This window comes from Bos indicus x Bos taurus, chromosome 1 (assembly GCF_003369695.1).
Source record: "Bos indicus x Bos taurus breed Angus x Brahman F1 hybrid chromosome 1, Bos_hybrid_MaternalHap_v2.0, whole genome shotgun sequence".
NCBI classification, from domain to species: domain Eukaryota; kingdom Metazoa; phylum Chordata; class Mammalia; order Artiodactyla; family Bovidae; genus Bos; species Bos indicus x Bos taurus.
In genome coordinates, this window is record NC_040076.1 from 44,394,460 (window position 1) to 44,415,968 (window position 21,509).

Below are 21,509 nucleotides of genomic sequence, written 5' to 3' on the forward strand. Positions count from 1 at the left end.
AATGAACACTCAGGACTGATCTTTTAGGATGGACTGGTTGGCTCTCCTTGCAGGACTGAACTGCTGTTGACGATATTCTGTCTGAACCTAGTTTCTCTTTTCCCCTCTTCTCATCACATAGCGGAGAAGGCAATAGCAACCCACTCCAGTACTCTTGCCTGGAAAATGCCATGGAAGGAGGAGCCTGGTAGGCTGCAGTCCATGGAGTCCCGAAGAGTCGGACACAACTGAGAGACTTCACTTTCACTTTTCATTTTCATGCATGGAGAAGGAAATGGCAACCTACTCCAATGTTCTTGCCTGGAGAATCCCAGGGACGGCAGAGCCTAGTGGGCTGCTGTCTATGGGGTCGCACAGAGTCGGACACGACTGAAGCGACTTAGCAGCAGCAGCAGGATCTCATAGCAGCCTTGTACTCCAAACCCAGAGTGCCTAAATCAACCAAGATAATTCTATACTCCTTTTGGGGACTTGTTCAAATCCCCCAAGGCAATCTGGTTAGATAGCATCACCAACTCATTAGACATGAATTTGAACAAACTCCAGGAGAGATGGGGACAAGTGGAACTTGGCCTGCTCCAGTCCGTGGGGTCACAGGATCAGGGGACAGTGGAACGTGGCCTGCGGCAGTCCATGGGGTCACAGAATCGGCCACGAACAACTGAGCGACCGAACAACAATCAGTATAAGGTAAGGTAATCTCCCCTGGCCACAGAGGTGATTCAACTAGCAAGAGGTTCAATCCTTTCGTTTAGACTCGGAGAGATAGGTTGTTAAATAATTACTAGCACACCACCCCGATTTAGGTTGTCCCTTGCCTTTCGGTATCTGACTACAAGGATGTTACTGAAACAGCAAGAGATTAACAGGTATTTGAGGCCCGCTTGAAAGAGGACATGGAGAAGGCAATGGCACCCCACTCCAGTACTCGCCTGGAAAATACCATGGATGTAGGAGCCTGGTAGGCTGCAGTCCATGAGGTCGCTAAGAGTCGGACACGACTAAGCGACTTCACTTTCACTTTTCACTTTCATGTATTGGAGAAGGAAATGGCAACCCACTCCAGTGTTCTTGCCTGGAGAATCCCAGGGACGGGGGAGCCTGGTAGGAGGTCGTCTATGGGGTCGCACAGAGTCGGACACGACTGAAGCGACTTAGCAGCAGCAGAAAAAAAACAACCTTTGAGCCCTGCCAAGAGGCCCAGGGGCGGGGCGGGGCGAGAGGCGGAGCATCGGGCGATGATGCCCCGCCCCCGGACGCGCCGCTTTGCCCCGCCCCTCGAGGCGCCGCCGCCTTGGCCCAGAGACCTGGGCTACGCCAACAGTACCTATGGTGCTTCCCGGCAGAGCCATGGCCAGTAAGTAGCGCCGCGGCCCAAGTTCGGGCCGGAGTAGAGGCTTCGGGTGCGACGCCAGCGGAGCGTCTCGCCCGTTCAGCCTCTCTCTCCATCTCCTCTCCCCGCCGCGCCCTTGGCCTTCTCTGCTCCGGTGGTCGTGGGGCTGTGGGCCCAAGCGGCGAGGGCGGTGGGCGCGGGCGGGGCGGGGAGGAGAAGGCCGCGGAGCGCAGCGCGGCGCACGCCGGGGACTCTGGGCTTCCGAACGGGCCAGCGGGGTCGCGGGAGCACCGGGTCAGCGCGCCGGAAGCGCCGGCTCCTTGCTCCCCGCCCCGCGGGCTCTTGTAATACGTGAGGCAGATTCCACGAGCATTCCGGGCCGGTCCGCTCCGCTCTAGATTCATCGGCGCGGGAAGGGTGCTTATTTCAAATGCAAATTCCGCACCCTCCCTGGTGGTCTTTCCTATTCCCTACCGCCACCCCCGCTCCACTACCCGAAGACTGTGCATTTTCAGTAAAGCTTTCAGTATTTATGATACCTCAAGTGTGAGAGTCTGTCCCGTGGGATTCTTGGAGGTTGCTGCTAGTTTTAGATTGGTTTGAACTTGGGTTTTGCAAAGGTACCAACCCTGATTATTTGTGGTTTGAGCCCTGTCAGGTGAAAATGAAGCACGTGTTTTCTTTGACTGGGGCTTGTGTGGTAAGTGAACTCGTTAATTTGCTCCACAGTGCGCCCCCCTCACACCCACTGGGAAATGCTGCCTTCTCTTGAACAACAACAAAAACGGGCAGTTTGTTTCTGCACCTGGACCTTGAACTTTCAGGTTAGGTATTACCATGTTTCTTGGGGGCTTCCCAGGTGGCTCAGTGGTAAAAGAATCCACCTGCCTATGTAGGAGAAGCAGGTTTGATCCCTGGGTGGAAAAGATCCCCTGGAGAAGGAAATGGCAACTCACTTCAGTATTCTTGCCTGGGAAATCCCAGGGACAGAGGAGCCTTGTGGGCTACAGTCCATGGGGTCCATAGGGTCGGACACAGCTGAGCACGCATGTGTCACGTGCTGCTTCCACATCCCCACTCAGGATCAGCCCCAGGGATGAGGTTCTGGCTGTGTTCCCAAGTCTGTGCCTGATTCTTTTACACGAGGCAGTAGAGTGCTCTGGGCTTAAAAAGTCTGGAGACCTGGATTATTACAGGGTTGGCGCAGCCCATGTCAACAGGTCATTTGATCGCTTTGGACCTCAGTTTCCCTTCTTTAAAATGAACATAAACTGTTCCTACTGAGGTCTTGTGAGGCTCTCTCAAGGTGATAGTGTTTGTGGAAGTGCTCTCTGTTTTTCATTTCAACATCCTGGAGTGCAGTGCAAGCTGGTACCTGAGTGAACCTCCAGGATTGGAGTATAGAAGTCCTTTTACACACCTCCTTCTGAGTGTGACTGTATCTTTCAGAAGAGACTAATGAACTTAAGAGGTGTGGTTCTTGGTAGGGTTGAGGGCAGCGTTGATCTGACTCCGTTGAGGAGTGTTTTCAAGTTACCTGACTTCCCCCACCCACCCAGAAACAAACATGGTGCCCCTCTTGTCTGCAGTCCAGATTTTGGCTTGATTGTGGCTGTGCCAGTTACTTTTTGGACTGGTTTCTTGCACCTTTCCGTCTGCAAGCCTCTTATTTATTCATCTACAAAATACTGCTAACGATAACCCACAGATGCTTATATGTGTAAAAGACCTGCACGTTCCCTATGCTGTTTCCCTGTTGGTCTCTTCGCTTAAGATATTTATCCTTCCCCTTGGTGAGTCCTTGATTGTTAGATTACAGTGAATATTAGTATAGCCAGGGACATGAACTATTCATTGTAATCTAACAATCAAGGATTAGTATAGTATAGCCAGGGGCCTGATGACTTCCCTGTAGCTCAGATGGTAAAGTATCTGCTTGTAATGCAGGAAACTTGGGTTCAGTCCCGGGGTGGGAAGATCCTCTGGAGAAGGAAATGGCAACCCACTCCAGTATTGTTGCCTGGAAAATCCCACAGACAGAGGACCCTGGCGGGCTATAGTCTGTGGGTGTCGCAAAGAGATGGGCACTACTGAGTGACTACCTACCACTAGGGACCTGAAAATGAGAAGTGTGTTCATTTGCAGTTGAGATGAAGTGACTTGTATCTCATCCTCTGCCTCAAGGAACTCCCCAGCCGTGGAACTGTCCTGCCTCGGCCCCTCTATGGAGTGGGTGTTTTGCACGATGTCAGCCAGTCCCCACCCTGGTCCTGGACAGCTTCCTTCCCGGGTGGGAGCGGGGAGAGGAAGCCATCAGAGAGCCTTGGGGGATCTCAGCTTACCCTCCCTCAGAAGCGGAGACAAAGCCCCACCTCTCCGTTACAGTGGAGACTTGATGGGATGTTCTGTGATGTTCTGGTGACAGCTCAGGCTGTTTGCCCCAAAGTAATCATCCCAGCTTTTGTTTTCATCCATTCTTTAAAACTATTTGACAAGCTGCGTTCCAGGTTCAGTTTAGTTCTTCTCATTGTATTTAGGAGAAACCAAGGAATGGACATCAAGGCTGTATATTGTCACCCTGCTTATTTAACTTCTATGCAGAGTACCTCATGCAAAATGCTGGGCTGGATGAAGCAGAAGTTGGAATCAAGATTGCTGGGAGAAGTATCAATAACCTCAGATGTGCAGATGATAACACCCTTATGGCAGAAAGCGAAGAGAAACTAAAGAGCCTGTTGATGAAGGTGAAAGAGGAGAGTGAAAAAATTGATTTAAAACTCAGCATTCAAAAAACTATGATCATGGCATCCAGCCCCATCAGTTCATGGCAAATAAATGGGGAAACAATGGAAACAGTGACAGACTTTATTTTCTTGGGCTGCAAAAGCACCACAGATGGTGACTGCAGCCATGAAATTAAAAGACGCTTGCTCCTTGGAAAAAAAGGTATGACAAACTTAGCATGTTAAAAAACAGAGACATTACTTTGCCAACAAACATCCAAATAGTCAGAGTTATGGTTTTTCCAGTAGTTATGCATGGATTTGATAGTTGGACCATAAAGAAGGCTGAGTGCCTAAGAATTGATGCTTGTGAACTGTGGTTTTGAAGAAGACTCTTGAGAGTCCTGTGGACTACAAGGAGATCAAACCAGTCCATCCTAAAGGAAATCAATCCTGAATATTCATTGGAAGGACTGATGCTGAGGCTGAAGCTCTAATACTTTGGCCACCTGATGTGAAGAGCTGACTCACTGGAAAAGACCCTGGTGCTGGAAAAGATTGAAGGCAGGAGGAGAAGGGGACGACAGAGGATGAGATGGCTGGGTGGCATCACTGACTCAATGGACATGAGTTTGAGCAAGCTCTGGGAGTTGGTGATGGACAGAGAAGCCTGGCGTGCTGCAGTGCATGGGTTTGCAAAGAGTTGGACAAGACTGAGCGACTGAATGACAACAACAACAAGAAGGAATGGACATCTAGTTTTCCTATTTTTAGGATTAACCCCGAGCCAAACAGGTCTTCATCAAAGGCCAGGGTCTGTCAATGTTGCTTCTCTGGGGACGTTTTTACAGGTGCAGGAGAAACACCCAGAGAGAGAAGTCACTAAGGGTGGAATTTTAGACTCTACAGCAGAGTTGGGGTAGGGAAGCAAGGCCAGGCCAATTAACTTCCAGATAATTTCAGAAGTTTTGCAGAGCTTTGTGGGTTATGACATGGTTGGGAACCTTTAATGTAGCCTTCTATCAAGACCACAAGCAGAAACTGTGTCAGTAAGTGTCCAGGCGGGACTTGGAAACCACACTAGTCAGTTGAACAGGAAAAAATTTATCTAGAGGACTATTAACCAGTAAAGATGATTATGGCAAGGGCTAAGAGAGCTCTACAGGAAAAGCAAGTGTCGGATGTGGTGACAACCTCAAGAAAGAAATAAGCCTGGAGGAACCGGTGACCTTCTTGCCCCAAGGCTGACAGCAGGTTTGCTTGGCGGGGCTGGTTGTGTGATTTGTGGGACTCAGTCTCCAATGAAAATGTGGGGCCCCTTGTTCAGACAGCAGGAAGAAGTGCTGTTTGGTTTTCCTTCCACAGTGTTTCAGTCTCTCGTGGTATGTTTCATTTGCTACTTAATGGTGTGCTCCTCTGGGCACCAGGAGATTCGTGGGGTGAGTGCAGGTCCTCCCAGGGTTCCTCTCTGTGGCACATGTGCAGCCCATCGGCTGCCAGCCTCCCCGTCCCCCAGTGGCTGGACCAGTGCACTGTGTCCCAGCTGGCGATGGGGAAGCTGAGCTAGGTGTGTCTGCTTCCTTCTGGCTCACGGTGGGGCGGGGACTGCCAGAGAGACTTCACCTGCTGTGCTGGAAGGTGCTCAGCACCTGGCTGAGAATGGACTGGGGCCTGAGGTCGCATGATAAGAGGTAGTTCCCTAGTCAAGCCCAGTCTCCTCTCTCCTAAGGGAGAGGCTGGCCCTGCTGGCTTCACTTCAGATTCTTGTGCCTGGAGCAGGCTTTGCTCACACTATGGCTCTGTCTCAAGGTTGTTCAACCCCAGCATTGTTGACATTTGCTGCTGTTGTTTTAGTCAGTAAGTTGTGTCTGACTCCTTGCAACCCTATGGACCGTAGCCTGCCAGGCTCCTCTGTTCATGGGATTCTCCAGGCAAGAATACTGGAGTGAGATGCCCCGCCCTCCTCCAAGGAATCTTTCCAACCCGGGGTGGATAATTCTTTGTCATCAGGGACTGTCGTATGCCTTGTGGCATGTTTGGCAGTGTCCCTGACCTCTGCCCACTAAATGCCAGTAGCACACCAGCAGTCGTGACCATTAGTAGTGTCTCTAGACGCTGCCACGTGTCTTGGGGGTCCGACTTACCCTCCATTAAAAACAGCTGCTCTATCTGAGTCAGCAGTCAGATCTTCTGACCGCTCCTCTCTTTTATCTTCCTCCTCAGCTTTCCGCTTGGCCCTCATCCAGCTTCAGGTTTCTTCCATCAAGTCAGAGAACCTCACTCGAGCCTGTGGCCTCATCCGGGAGGCATCGAAGCAAGGAGCCCAGATAGTCTCCCTGCCAGTAAGTCTGGGGTGGCCACCCCTTTCTGAGCACTGTTGTCCCGGTAGTGTGGTGTCTGCTCATTCTGGGTCTTAGGGGCCAGCAGGGTCCCTTTGGACCCCAGGATGGTTCCTCATCTGTATGGAAGATGACCTAGCAAGGATCTTTGTGATAGGACGTGCCAGCTTGGTGACAGGTCTTTAACTTTAGTTCACCTGCTCGGTTCAGAAGCCCAGGAGTCAGAGGGACTTACCTAAATCCAAAATACTCAGTGCCTCAGGCACTTACCTTCTCTGCTTGCATAGTCTAGTCTTCACGAGACCAGAACATTGATTTTAGCGCTGAGCTTCCGACATTTTAAAAACATTGTTGAAAATTGTTAAACACTTAGGAAGCCTGTAGTATGTAGTGAGCCAAAGGATGCTGCATCAGTGTGCTAGGTGACCTGTTTAAGACAGAATCAGCTGAAGATGGGGCCACATTTGTTTGTCAACAAGTACAGGGTCAGCCCCACGGACAGTCCCACATTGGTCAGAAGAGGCACCTATCGGCCCCTTCTGCTGGCAGAGGCCTGCAGGGGTGAGTGGTGGAACTATTCCTGACCGTCCCCGACCTCGCGGTGGGGTGGGGGCAGCCCTCAGCAAGCCCTGGAGACTCTTCAGGGCTAGCTTGTATTGATATTCTAGGCTCTGGGCTATTTACCAGGGAGGCCAGTGAGTAGGAGTCTTCAGCAGGGGCACTTGAGATCTTAATGTCGCTCCAGTCATGGGACTCATCTCTCCTTGTATCCAGTCATGGCCTCTTGTCGGTTTAGGCTGCTGGGGGTCAGAGCCTAAAAGCCAGGAGCAAAAGCACTTGAATTCTGCATGTGTCCCCTGCTAAAGTATCTTCTACAAGTTGGTGATCCTCGATCTTGAGTTTCCTAGCACAGACAAGCAGTCTCAGTGAATGTAAATGAATGAACTGGAGGTGAAATGCATGAGTTTTCTTTTATCACAGAGCTGTTGAGACACATTCAGGGGAGTGAGAGAGTTTGCAGGATCAGAATGGTGGCACTGGAAGGGAGCTTAGAAACATCCCTCGTGTATCCCGTATACGTGAGGAAATGTCTTAACCTCGGTGGGTTTCACGGCTTCTGTATTTTTGAAAAACATAGGCTTTATTGCTTTACATAGCTAATAATATAGTTTTGAGAGTCTGGATTCATCTTAACACCCCCAATCCTGTGAGCAAGCCCAGTGGTAGTGGGTCCCAGGTGCCCGACGCTGTGGAGGCGTGGTTCTGTGGACTCAGGGAGAGACAAGTGCAGCTTTTTGCCAAGGTGACCAGCATCCGGTTGAGCACACTGACTCCAGCCCCATCTGAGCCTGGGGCCGAATCCTGTCTGTGGCCACAGGCTCTTTAGCCTAAGATGTCTGTGTTTTTCTTATCAGTTGTATTTTTTTACCTCTTTGAGAACTATGTCTTTTTACAGCAGAACTTTAAAATAAGTCGGGTTCCCCCCCCCATCTTTTTTCTCTTCCAACATTATTCTAGGAATGCTTTAATTCTCCATATGGCACAAAATATTTTCCTGATTATGCAGAGAAAATTCCTGGTGACTCCACACAGAAGCTTTCTGAAGTGGCAAAGGAGTGCAGCGTATATGTCATTGGAGGTAACTTCCTACCCGCAAGGTATAATGGCCTAAACATTAAAAACATCTGAGAAACTATTGTTACATTTGAACCATGGAATACAAATTAGCTATAGAAAACAATGAGGTAGATCTGTCTATGCAGGATTGTGGAAGGATCTTCAAGACACACTTTGGTGGAAGAAGAGCAAGTTTGGTATGAAATGAACAGGTCCTTCCCTATAGATTAATGATCCACATAAAAGACTGTGTATTTTTATATGTTTATATGTTTATATATTTTATATGTATATTTTTATATGTATTTATATATTAAGGCATAGTGAATATTGTACAAGGACACACACCAAATTGCTGAAAATTTTATCTGGGGGTACAAGGGCAGGTGGAAATGTGGAAGGAGAAACTATATCTGAAAGTCTTTAATACAGTGTTAAGACTTTCTTTTTATTTCCCCCAGAAAGAGACCGCTGACATCAAAGGTAGCTTAGAGTTTTAGGCTTAGTGAAGTAAGTCAGAGAAAGACAAATTCTTTATGCTGTCATTTACATGTAGGATCTAAAACAAGAAAACAAACGAATGTATGTAATAAAAGAGAAACAGACTCACAGAACAAACTCGTGGCTACTGTGGGGAGAGGGACGAGGGGAGGGGGAGTTAGGGATGGGACGAGATCGAAACAACTGTGTATAAAATAAATAAGTAACAAGGATATATTGTGCAGCACAGAGAAATAAAACCATTGTTTTGTAATAATCTTAAATTGAGTGCAACCTAAAAAAAGATTGAATCATGTTGCATGTCTGAAACTAGTGTAATATTATAAATCAACTATAATTTTTTAAAAGTAGCTTTATTTATGTGGCTTGTTTAAATAAAAATGTTTTATTTGTTTACATAAAAATACAGTAAAACTCTTTAATGCAATAAAATTATTTCTGTATTCTGATACAGTGAGAATTAGAAATAAATAAGGGGTGGAGAAAAGAGGACAGAGCAGAGATAGAACTACAGGCACCATATTTAGTGATGGAAAGACTGGCATACCTTCCCACCTCAAGGCCTTTTTGGATACAGTTATGTTGCAGGACCTGGCGGATTTAAGTTGCGCAACTGTGAATTCCCTGTGTTGCACTAATGCTTCAGGTTAAGTGTTGCTCAAGAGCAAAGCTGAATTGAAAAATAGTTTGATTAGTTTTGAAACCTTTCTTTGGCCTCTGACTTAATTACATTTCACCCACACTCTGAAATTGGTCTCTGAAAAATTGTATTCAAGAAGAAAAGAATCATGATTAAATAACCCTTAGGAGACAGTAAACTTTACTGTTGGACCCGAGAAGATGGTAAACTGTAACAAGCCTTTGTCCTGTTATAAAAGAATGCTTCATTCAGAATGTTTTCTTTGTCTCTCTGTGTCTCTTTCTGTGTTTCTTTCTCAACAAAAGGGTCCATTCCTGAAAAGGATGCTGGGAAATTATATAACACCTGCGCCGTGTTTGGGCCTGATGGAACTTTACTGGTAAAGCACAGAAAGGTCAGTAGAGAATGTGGCAATTCTCACTGCCTCTTGAGAATTCGCTCTGAAGTTCCCAGTACCCATCCTGTGGTACACACACCAGGCATTGGATTAGTTGGCACAGGTGGTTATACCTGGCTGTTGGCCTGCTGATATAAATTGTAGACTCAGCCTATCAATTTTGGTCAAGGAAAAACCTACAAGAATTTGGATTAGGATGGTATCCCTGGTGGCTCAGATGGTAAGTGTCTGCCTACAGTGTGGGAGACCTGGGTTCGATCCCTGGGTTAGGAAGATCCTCTGGAGAATGAAATGGCAACCCACTCCAGTACTCTTGCCTGGAAAATCTCATGGACAGAGGAGCATAGTATGCTATAGTCCATGGGGTCGCAAAGAGTCGGACACCACTGAGCGACTTCACTTCACTTCAAACATATAGTGATCACTTTGGGGAGAGTTGATATCTTTGCAGTGGTAATGCATGCATATACACTTAGGATTGTTAAGTCTTCTTGGTAAATTGATCCTTTTCTCATTATGATATGTCCTTTTTTTCTGGTATACTGATTGTCTTGACGTTTATCTCTGATATTAGTAAAGCCACTGTAGCCTTCTTCTAATTACTGTTTGGTACATCTTTTTCTAATCTTTTATTTTCAGTCTGTATGTCTCTTTATATATAAATGCCTCTTTTGCAGATAGCATGTAGTTGGGTCTTGCTTTTTTTCATTCTGACAATCTTTGCCTTTTCACTAGAGTGTTCACTCTATATTTAATGTAATTATTGCTATGATTGGATTTTAAGCACGTGGACATTGAATTACTGTTTCCCTTTGTTCCTCTTGCCTGCATTCTTTTGAGTTGAGTAGTAGTTTGCTTTTTTTCCCCTAAGTTGTTGCCCTAAGAATTACAGTATACACACTTTATCTTGTCATAGGCTTCTTAGTTAATACTCTGTTTCTTCATGTGAAATTTAAGAACCTTGCAGTTGTATCGGTCCATTCTTTATGCTGTGGTTGTCATGCATATTGCATCTATATACATTATAAATACCACAAAATACTAATTTTTAATTTCAGTAGTCACTTGTATTTTAAAGAAATTAAGAGAAATATTTCATGTTTACCTCACCGTTTACCATTTCTGGTTATTTTCTTTTCTTCCTGAAGACCTTAGTTCTGTCTGGTATGTTTACCATCAAACAAAAAGACCTCCTTTAGCATTTTGAAGTGAGCATCTGCTAGATATGAATTCTCTTAGCTTTATTTATGAATATATCTTTACTTTGCCATTTTTAAAAAGATATTTTTGATGTGGACTGTTTTTTAAAATCTTTTTGAATTTGTTGCAGTATAGCTTCTGTTGCTTATGTTTTGGTCTTTTGGCCAAAAGGCATGTGGGGTTTTAGCTCCCTGACCAGGGGTCGAACCCCTGCCCCCTGCAGTGGAAGGGGCAGTCTTAGTCACTGGACCGGCAGGGAGTCTCTGCCTTCATTCTTAAAAGATGTTTTTGGTGGAATAGAATTCTGGGTTGACACTTTTCTTTTTTTCCTCAGATGTTTGAGAGACATTATTCATTATTCAGTTATCTTCTAGCCTCTTTTTTCCCCCCTGATACAAAGTTAGTAGGGGTTCCCAGGTGGCTCAGTGGGTAAAAGAATCCGCTTGCCAGTGCAGGAGATGTTGGTTTGATCCCTGGGTTGGGAAGATCCCCCAGAGGAGGGCATGGCGACCGACTCCAGTATTCTTGCCTGGAGAATCCCATGGACAGAGGAGCCTGGTGGGCTGCAGTCCATGGGGCTACAAAGAGTCAGATATGACTGAAGCAACCGAGCATGCACACACTCATGAAGTAAGTGGTAATTTGTATTGTTCTCCTGCATGTAATTCATGTTTTTCTCTCCCTGCCTTCAAGGTTTTTTCATAATCTTTGGTTCTCAGAATTTTGACTCTTATATTCCTGATACGAGGTTTTTTTTTTTGTATTTGTCCTGCTTTGTGTTTCTTTAATCTGTAAATTTAGTTTCTCGCTGTATTTGGGAAACTTGGGAGCATTAAATATAGAGTGACCACTCTAGTTAAAAGGCAGAGATTGTTAGAATGAAATATTCAAGAAATATTAAATATTTTTCTGTCCCATTCTCTTCTTATGGGACTCCAATTTGGATACTGTTCACCAAACGCGGTCACCAAGGCTGTGGTTTTTTATTTTTATTTTTCAAACAAAAATTTTGTCTTTTTCAGATTGCATGTTTTCCATTGATTTTTTATGTTCACTGAGGCTTCTGTAATCTCCCTTCTGTAATCCAGTGGAATTTTTAAAAATTTCAGATGTTGGATTTTTCATTTCTCAAATTTTTATTTCATTCTCTTTTTACAGCTTTTATTCTCTACTGTGTTTCCTCTTTGTTTATTTGTTAAGAGCATCTATTTCTTTACTCTCCTGAGGTTAGTTTCAGTAGCTGCTTTATTGTCTTTGGTAGTGATCACATCTGGGTCTTCCTGGGTCTGCTCCATTGCTGCTTTTTCTCCAAGAGTTCGGGTCATACCTTTGTGTGTCCAGTTTTTTGGATTGTATATTGGATTATATGTTGTTGAGACTCTAACTTCTGTTGCGTTCGCCCGAAAAGTGTTGAGTGTTTTATTTGAGCAGGTAGGTAGTTGGGGCATACTCACAGACCAGACCCTTCCTTGGTGAGGTGGGTGGCAACTGCAGCTGCTCTGCCTGTTGCAAAGTTTAGCTTTAGCTGGGCTGCTCAGAGTCTGCCCCACACATCTTTAGTGCATTGCTTAGTCAGGGATTTGGACAGGTTTTCTATGTAAAATGTAGGGCCCTTCTTCTGCTTTCTCCTTTTCAGTGTCCCCCTCACTCTCCAGCTGCTGTGAAGCTCTGTCCTTTGATTCCTTGGCTGGTGTGTTGGTGGGTAGTTGTGACCACCAGTCGCAGCCACAGCTGGGCCTTGCTTCCAAGTGAAGGTTGTAAACAAGTGGGAAACACCCAGCACTAGGTCCTGTCTTCCGGAAGTTGACTTCTCTCTAATTTTTGCCTGATTTTGATTATTGTCAAGTGCTTTTAAGTAGTTGTATTTTTTGTTTTGTTTTGTCCAGAGCTCAGGGTTACCTGTGAGAAAGCTGGTCCTTTAGGAGCCACTCTGCCGTGACTGGAAACAGACCCAGCACTGGGCTATGACAATTGAGTTTTCCAGTTCATGAATATATTTCTCTTTGCATTTTCTTAGGCTTTCTTTAATTTCTCTCAAAGTTTTTTAGATAGTTTTTTGGATATAGTCTTATATCATTTACTAGATTTATTCCTATATGGTATTTCTGATGTCCTTTCATTTTCTGATGCTTGCTAGTATATAGACGTACAGCACATTTTTAAAATATTGACCTTGTATATAATACCTTTGCTTAAACTCATTCATTCTAATAATTCACCTGTGTATGTCCTTTGACATTCCTTAGGTACACAATTATCTGAGAATAATGGCTTTTAATTTTTTCTTTCTAATCTTTACCCTTTGTATTCTTTTCCTTTGCCTTATTGCTTTGGTTAGGACCTCTGGTACAGTGTTGAATAGCAGGTATACTTACCTTGTTTCTGATCTCAACAGGAGAAGGGTTTTAATGTTTCACCTTTAAATAGGTTTCTTTAGATTTTTTTTTTTTTTGCAGATTCTCTTTATTAAAGGGGTTCCCATCCTAGAAGAGTTTTTCTCTTTTATTTTTTAAATTAGAATGTTGTTCAGTGACTCAGTCGTGTCCAACTCTCTGACCCCATAGACTGCAGTGTGCCAGGCTTAAATAAGAATGGATGTAGAAATTTACCAAATGCTCATTATACACCTCTTAGGATGATCATGTGACTTTTCTCCCTTATTATGTTCATGTGGTAAGTCACTTTGGTTTTTCAAATGTTCAGACACATTTGTTTTCTTTGAATAAATCCAATTTGGAAGTTACTTTTTAATATATTGCTGCATTGGGTTTGGAGAACTACCTATTTTTGATCACTCGCCCACTCTCTACCTCTCCTTGCCAATGTGTCAGTTTGATTCTGATTCTGAGAAGTCTTCATTTAGCATTTATATTGAGTAAAAAAAGCGGCATATAAATTACTTTCCATAAGAAATCTAGACGTTGATCTGCACACCACCAAGGGAAGAAGGATCGTACAAACTATAGCAGCATTTCTCCAGTTCCCTGTGTTAGAAGTCATTTTCATAGGATGTCAGCATCTTGTGGGGTGGGTTGTGGGCAGGTTGGCGCTGCCCTTTGTACAAGTGATCTTAGAACACCCCCTTGGCTGGCCATGGAAAGGTGTGTGTTATTACTGCCATGAGCCCTGCTGGAAAGGAGGTAACCAAATCCTTTCTTTGTGATGCAGCTCCATCTGTTTGACATTGATGTTCCTGGGAAAATCACATTTCAAGAATCTGAAACATTGAGTCCTGGTGATAGTTTCTCCTCGTTTGATACTCGTACGTACCAGATAAATTCACCTCTTCTAGCAGTACCAGTAGAGGAGGATCAGGTAGTCCTTTGTTTTTCATGATGTTGCTTTCCAACTTCTTTACAAAACCTGTCTGGAAGGCCAGGGGGAGAAGGGCGGAGAACGGTCAGAGATCTAGAAAGTGGGGGATTTAATGGAGAACTAAGGGTTTGACATGATTGTGCTTTTCCAGTGGTCACAGCCTTTATTAGTGTGATAGCTTCCAGCCTATACCTATTAGGCCATGACTGAACACCTCCCACTTAGATAAGAAACATTTATTAATAATTAGAGTGAATTTCTCATTTCTGCTCTACTGATGTAAATGATGTTCTCACGAGGCAGAATCCACGCAGGAGCAAACTTACATGTTCTCTGTCCACGGGCCCTGCGTGAATGTACTCCCGTCAGTGTCCTGTGACCATTGGATCTTGGAGACTTTGCCTGGCCACACCTGCTTCAGGAGATTAACTTTGTACATTTTCTGTTTGGAGAACAGCTTACTGCAGGGTGGGCCTGGGTATCTGCTATGACATCCGCTTCGCAGAGCTGGCGCAGATCTATGCACAGAGAGGTGAGGCCGCCTTGGGTTAGGTCATGTAGATGCTCGGAGATTGATTGGCTCTGGGCTTTGTGGGTGGAGGGGATCATTGGTCAGAAAACCTGGAGGAGGTCTTAAGCTCCGCGTCTGTGTGAGTTCTCAGACTACTTCTGGGAATGGGCAGTGTGGTTTTCTGGAGGTTGTAGTTTAACACACCACACAGCTAAGGCAGGAGCCACATTCCTAAACTAAACGTCTGCTCTGCCGTTGGAGCCCTTCCGGCCGCTGTGTTTGGAGAGGCACTGGGGCCCCAGTAGTAGGTCTGCCTGCACGTGGCTTGCACCACTCACTAGCCCTAGATGTTGGGAACAGCAAAAAGGCAGTCAGCGCCACTGTGGTCCAGAGGACCATCCTGCCAACCGAGAAGCACAAGTCAGATGAGAAGCCCTGGGTTCTGGTTCCAGCTCTGCCCCTTAATTGGCACAGTGCTTTGGGTAAATTAATCTCTGGAGAACTGTGGGTCTCAGTTTTCTCATAGGAAAGGTGTGAGGATTACAGACAGAGAACTTACGAAGGTCCTCTTATGATACTCAACAATACTAGCATCCTTACTAGACTGCCAGAGGTACTCTGACTCTAGTTTGTCTGTCACTATAAAGTGAACTGGGTGCAGACGGTTTGACACCCTGCTCAGCAAAAGGTGGAGGCGCAAGGGCTCCAGGTTGGCTGTTTCAGTTGAGTCTTAGCTGGAAGAAGTAGAGCAATTAGTCTTCTCCTCCTTTCAGTTGATGAACATCACAAAACATGGTCCTTGACCCTGGGAGCTGTCCACATGGTGCTGAGAGAAGTCTGAATGACAGATTTTCCATGTTTTTCAAGCAAAGTCACCTTTGCTTGAAAAGTGGTTGTCAGGATCACTGTACTTGTGTGTGTGTGTTGCGTGTGTGTCTCTAGAGGAATTCACAGCCATCTGTAACACTGATGAATCTATTCACGTTGGGGGAGTTTGAGTTTGGTCCCCACTAGGTAAGGAGCAGAGGGAGGGCTAATGTGGTTGGGTGTCCACCTGCATCCCTCTTCTTTGGCTTTTCTTGCCCCAAGGCTGCCAGCTATTGGTATATCCTGGAGCTTTTAATCTGACCACCGGGCCAGCCCACTGGGAGTTGCTTCAGCGAGGCCGGTAAGAAAGCATCTCCGTGTTTCTCTGCGAAAACGTTTGCGGTTTGGTGGAAGCATCAGCCTTCCCCGTATGGAATGCTGCCTCTGACTCAGGCTGCCCTGGCACCCAGAGGCAGTTCCCAAAGGTGACTCTTTGTCTTCCAGTCCGAAAGGAGGGCTTCTGCTGTGGGCTCCTCAGAAGCCCCAGCACCAGCCTTGTGGATTTTGAGGACTGATGTCTGCATTTCCAGGAGCATTCACCCATCAGGTGGGCAGTGATTTGGTTTTCCTGTGTTCAGATAAGAATTTCTGTCTCTGGTAGAGTTGCCAGAAGGTTTTACAGAGAATTGGAGAGCCATGGAGTGTACATGGCTGGAGCCAAGGCAAAGGCAAGGGTTCCTGAGTCTGACGCCCGGAGAGACTTGTGGTCACGCTCAGCAGTCCTTGTGCTGTGTAGATGGGTGCTTACCCTCCTCCATCCTCCAGAGTTTCCTGCTAGTCTTGGTACTCTGCCAAGACACTTGTGATAAGTTCTTGTTCTTCTAACGTCTAAGTTCTGAGCGCTGCGCATGGGACAGTTACTTTTCCTTAGTCGCCCGAGGAGTGGTGAAGGGCAAATAGCAGAGGTGGGTGTAACATAGAAGGGAACAGGAATATGACTGTGAAGTGCTCTGCAAACCATGAAATGCTGCTCAGAAATGACGGGTTGTTCATGAAAAGATTTTTTTAATTGCGGTATTATATACTTACAGAAAAGTGTACTAGTTTTAAGTTTACAGATCAGTGAATTTTTACATATGGATTCACCTCTGATCAGGATCAAATCTAGAACATTTCTAGCCCCTTGGAATGCTCCCCTTTTCTCCTTCTCAGTCAGTACTCTCCTCTCTCTGCCCAGGGATGGCCACTGTGCTCACATCTGGAGATGACAGTGATTTTTATTGGAAGGGGATGTAGGAGTGTTTGGCTGGTTGCATGATGGAAGGTGGTAGGGGTATGTGATCCCATGAGTATTAATAAATGCTGCTTTGTTGAAAGCAGGAAAAGCTGGAGAGAGCCTGGGATGACCTGGCACGAATCTGTTGTTTGAGCCCAGAGGGCTGTGGGTCAGGTGGCTTGGTGTAGCCGTGCTACCATCCGGTTCCTAGTTCTTGCCTAATTTGAGGTGATGGGACTGCCCCATTGGCATGGAAGGGCCCTGTAGCCCTGCCCGGGGTGTTGTTCCAGCGAGGCCAGCCCATTCTCTCTGGTCACCTGGGTTGCATGCACCAGAGAAGCTCTGCTCTTTACCTGTTACAGGTTGGCTCAGGCCAGCGTTTCTCACTGTGGTGCTATTGACACTTTGGAGGAAATGGCTCTTTGTTGTGGGCGCCGTCCTCTGTGTTGCAGGATGTTTGCGCACCCCTGACTTCTACTCCTCGATGTCAGTAGCTATCCCTTGGTCAGAAATGTCTCCAGACACTGGCAGAAGTCCCCTGCTGGGCAAAATTGCCCCAGTGGAGAACTAGCTTGTGCAGCAAGGTCTTTTTTGAAGAAAGGGTTCTGTGGCTTTGAATGTTTCTTCCATGTCCGAGCTAGCCTGTCCTGTCCTAGTTTTTGAAAGAAGGGTCTGGACACTTAGGGTAAAAACGTCTCAGATCTGTACTGTATGACTTACCTCTTTTCTCTCCATTGACTACAGGGCTGTTGATAATCAGGTGTACGTGGCCACAGCATCTCCCGCCCGGGATGAAAAGGCCTCCTATGTTGCCTGGGGACACAGCACTGTTGTGAATCCTTGGTGAGTTGGCTCTGCAGGGACAGGCTCACTGAGCTGAGAGAGGTGGTGCTTGGGCAGGTGGGTTGTCTGATTCCCGGGTGGTCCTGCGCCTCCCTCCGCTGCCGTCTCCCCTCAGGCCTGCCAGGTCACTGGCTCTCTCTGTGGGAGGAGCTTCCACTTGAAAGCCATGCGAGAGAGAAATGGCTCAGCTCTCCTGACTGAGTGATTGGCCTCAGCCTTGTTCTGAGTTTCTGAGTGACGTTCATTGTCAACCAAACTTGGAAACGAGGCAGAAGTCACAGGTGGGTGGTTTTTTAGTAAAAGAGGCTCCCAAACTCTTGGCTTTGGGTTAAAATTTAGACTGGGTCACTGGACCTACGGCTGGAATGAGTTGAGGGTAAGGATTTTGCTCCCTGCATAACACTTAGAGGAGAGTGGAGGATGGGTTGAATTAAGAGGAACTGTGAACTTGTCCTCTGTGAGAGGGTAAAGCATTCTATTACTTAGGGAAACCAGCAGGGAAGTCTGCCCAGATACATACACAGCCGGATGGTAATAGACACGTCTTACCAGCATTTGTACAGTTCACATGGTACTTTCACACACATTGTCTCAATTTGAGCTCTCAAGGACTTATCTTTATTTAACCCAGTTAATAGATGGTAGACTTGAAGTTCACAGGATGAAGTGGCCAGAATTGGTGTTTGGATCCAAGACTTTTGAATTCAGAACTTAGATTTATTCCATACTACTTCTCAGTATGTCTGTATGATTACGACACACACACACACATATGTGTTTCTAAAATTTCAGGATAAACATATCAGTAACAAGGCTGCAAAGGCTTACATGTCACTGTGGGATTCCCAGAGTTCCTCTCTTCTGACTTTGTAGGACTCACAGATGAACGTGTGTGGTGGAGAAGGCCTTGGGAGATATGGCCCGTGGGAGATTCTCAGTGAGCCTCCTGTACATCAGGATCTGGGGTGCATTGGAAGGCTGGAAGGATCGAGTTGGCTTCAAAATTTTCTCAAACTTGACTTGGGTTCCTCTGTAGACATTAGTGATCAGCTTACTGACCTTGTGGGTAGCTCTGCTCACCCAGCTGGTTCTCCTGGTGAACTCTTACTCATCAGGCTGGCTGCTTTTGACACAGTTGGTTACCTAAGATTTGCCTGTATTTCTTCCTTTGCAGAATTTCCCCCATTTGGTTGGGAGCTGTGTGGCTTTTTTGTCATTGTGATAGGTGCCTAGGGTTAACATAGAGATCTTTGCATGCCGGGGCAAATGGGGGAAAAATAGAAGAGACTAGAAAAGGATTCAGTTAAACGTCATTAATGATGATGCCTGTAGCTTACTGTGCCAAAAATCTGTGGCCCTAGATGGAACCAATTATTATATCAGATTGTTTGTTGTATTGGATCATTTTGTTTTGTACTTTGGAAAAATTTCACAGATAAGGTTTTTTTAAATTAATGATTAATTTTTGGCTGTGCTGGGTCTTCGTTGCTGCACACAGGCTTTCTCTAGTTGCGGCAGGTGGGGGCTGCTCTCGTGTTGTGGAGCACAGGCTTAGTAATTGTGGCACCTGGGCTTAGTTGCCCTGCAGCAGCGGGGATCTTCCTGGACCAGGGATTTAACCCGAATTCCCCACATTGGCAGGCAGTTTCTTAACCAGTGGACCATCAGGGAAGTCCCACAGCTATGTTTTTGAAGGCCTGTTTTGGGCCAAGAGACTCACTCAGCACTGGAAATAGTTTTCCAAGTCAGCTTTTCCTCAGATTTTGTGGAGTGTTTTTGTTTCCAGTGTGGGGTTCCTGCTGGGGCATGGTTCTACCACTTCTACTCAGGCCTCAAAGGTTGAAATCTCTCCCTCCAAACCCAAAAGCCATTAACACAGGGATCCAAGGATCACAGACTTGAGGCCAGAGATCCAGGCAGACCCAAGCCTTCCCTCTCCATCTCCAGGGTTATGTAGCAGCCTTGGGAGGTGTGAAGAAACAGAGCTAGACTGCCCTTGGAAAGGGCTCTTGAATGTACTCACGACAGGGTGGAAGTAATAAATAATCTATAGTAGGAATAGGAAAGTTTTATTCAAGCCAAACTGAGGACTGTAGCCTAAGAGACAGCTTCTCAGATAGCTATGAGGAATTGTTCTGAAGAAGCATTGTTTGCAGCAGTTTTATATCTTATCAGAGCAAGGAACATCAAACACAACAGGTACCTTCCTTCAAGATTTCAAAAAAAAAAAAAATAAAAGGTATTTTCTCACTATGTCCTCACAGAGCTCATATTTCCACTTTATAGATTAGGAAGTAGAGATTCGACATGGCTTGCCAGAAGACCACACAGCTACTTAAGTGGTTCAGTTCAGTACAGTTGATCAGTTGTGTCTGACTCTGCTACCCCATGGATTGCAGCATGCCAGGCCTCCCTGTTCATCACCAACTCCCAGAGTTTACTCAAACTCAGGTCCATCAAGTCAGTGATGCCATCCAACCATCTCATCCTCTGTCATCCCCTTCTCCTCCTGCCTTCAATCTTTCCCAGCATCAGGGTCTTTTCCAATGAGTCAGCTTTTTGCATGAGGTAGCCAAAGTATTGGAGTTTCAGCTTTAGCATCATTCCTTCCAATAAACACCCAGGACTGATCTCCTTTAGAATGGACTGGTTGGATCTCCTTGCAGTCCAAGGGACTCTGAAGAGTCTTCTCCAACACCATAGTTCAAAAGCATCATAGGAATTTATGCCCGTATTTTCTTGTTTTAAAAACAGATTCCTTCCCATTTGGCCTGTGAGATAGGGCGGAAGAACAGAGATAGTAAATAACAGCAAGCATCAGGGAATTGACTCATTCTCCCCACGTGTTTTTCAGGGGGGAGGTCCTTGCCAAAGCTGGCACTGAAGAGACGATCGTGTATGCAGATATAGGTAAGATTCACTCTGGCCCAGTTTAGGTGTCTGGTGTCCCTAAGTGCCCTGAGGCCAGATTCTACAGCTGTAGAACACCGGGAGGGACTCCTTTATGCCCCGCCCTCCTCATTTATCCTTGGTTCTCTGGCTAAGCCCTGGGCTCTGTCTCAGCCTGAGTTTTCTTGGTTTGGTTTGAAATGACACCAGGGGCAGTGCCAAGCTGAATGTGCCTCCAGACAAGGCCCATGAGTAAATTACTGGCTGGGGCTCTGGTTGTTTCTCTGCTGTTTGGGGAAGAAGTTCCTGTTGGCAAGTAAGGAATCACATCTACTAATAGTATACTTTTCTGTTTTTGCAGACCTGAAGAAGTTGGCTGAAATTCGCCAGCAAATCCCCATTTTTAGCCAGAAGCGATCAGACCTCTATGCAGTGGAAGCCAAAAAATCCTGATGTTTCCGACATGTCATGAAACAGGAAGATATGTTTCTACAGGATAATCAACAATCTTATGAATTCTTTAATGGAATTTTTTTTTTTTAAATAATTTCAGTCTTTTCCCTTCCTGAAAAGGGAAGCTCTGTTGGGATGATGGGGCTGATGCTGGTATTCTCCACACCATATAAAATGGTCAAAAAGGGCTGGCACTGAAGAACAGGAGGAGGGTGGGTGTGGCTCTAAATCTTCCATATTCAAGTTGTCTCAAGCAGTTATTAAAATATCAGATCCTGGTATTCTTGATGGTTGATCCACCTGTATATTTGTGTGGTGAACCTCTTACTTGATTGCTGGAGTTGGAATACATTATGCAGAAACCTTGGTCTTTGAGCAGCATCTTAATGTCACATTTTGGTCTGTGAGTGGTCTTTGAGCCGTTATCTTAATGTCACTTTTTGGTCTGTGAGTAACTGTGGGATGGATCCTTGGTGTTTGCTAGAGAAGATGGCAGCTCTGCCCTCCCTGGCACCCTTAGGGCTCTTCAAATTCAGAGAGGAGCTAAGGATTTAAGACCCCTCCCCAGTTTTAAGGGAAATGTTTCAAACATGAGCCCCCTGGCAGTGGCATAATTTGGTCAAGGCAACTGAAGTGTGAGCTGCAAAAGATTCTCTTAATATGGG

At 45.9% G+C, this 21,509-nt stretch overlaps 1 protein-coding gene across 2 annotated transcripts; it reads left to right on the plus strand.

Annotated features, from left to right (window-relative positions):
• Positions 1–1,213: 1,213 nt before the first annotated feature.
• Positions 1,214–21,211, plus strand: NIT2 (nitrilase family member 2). Of its 2 annotated transcripts, none has more exons than XM_027558433.1 (10): positions 1,214–1,357; positions 6,280–6,398; positions 7,914–8,034; positions 9,459–9,547; positions 13,919–14,012; positions 14,523–14,597; positions 15,666–15,744; positions 17,404–17,502; positions 20,357–20,412; positions 20,753–21,211. In XM_027558433.1, exons 1-10 carry the CDS (start codon positions 1,330–1,332, stop codon positions 20,842–20,844), a joined length of 852 nt encoding a protein of 283 aa, XP_027414234.1. In that variant the 5' UTR covers positions 1,214–1,329; the 3' UTR covers positions 20,845–21,211. The 2 variants fall into 2 exon arrangements, with proteins under 2 accessions (XP_027414234.1, XP_027414318.1); XM_027558517.1 differs by having other exon boundaries at positions 1,274–1,357; positions 7,914–8,053.
• The last annotated feature ends 298 nt before the right edge of the window (positions 21,212–21,509 follow it).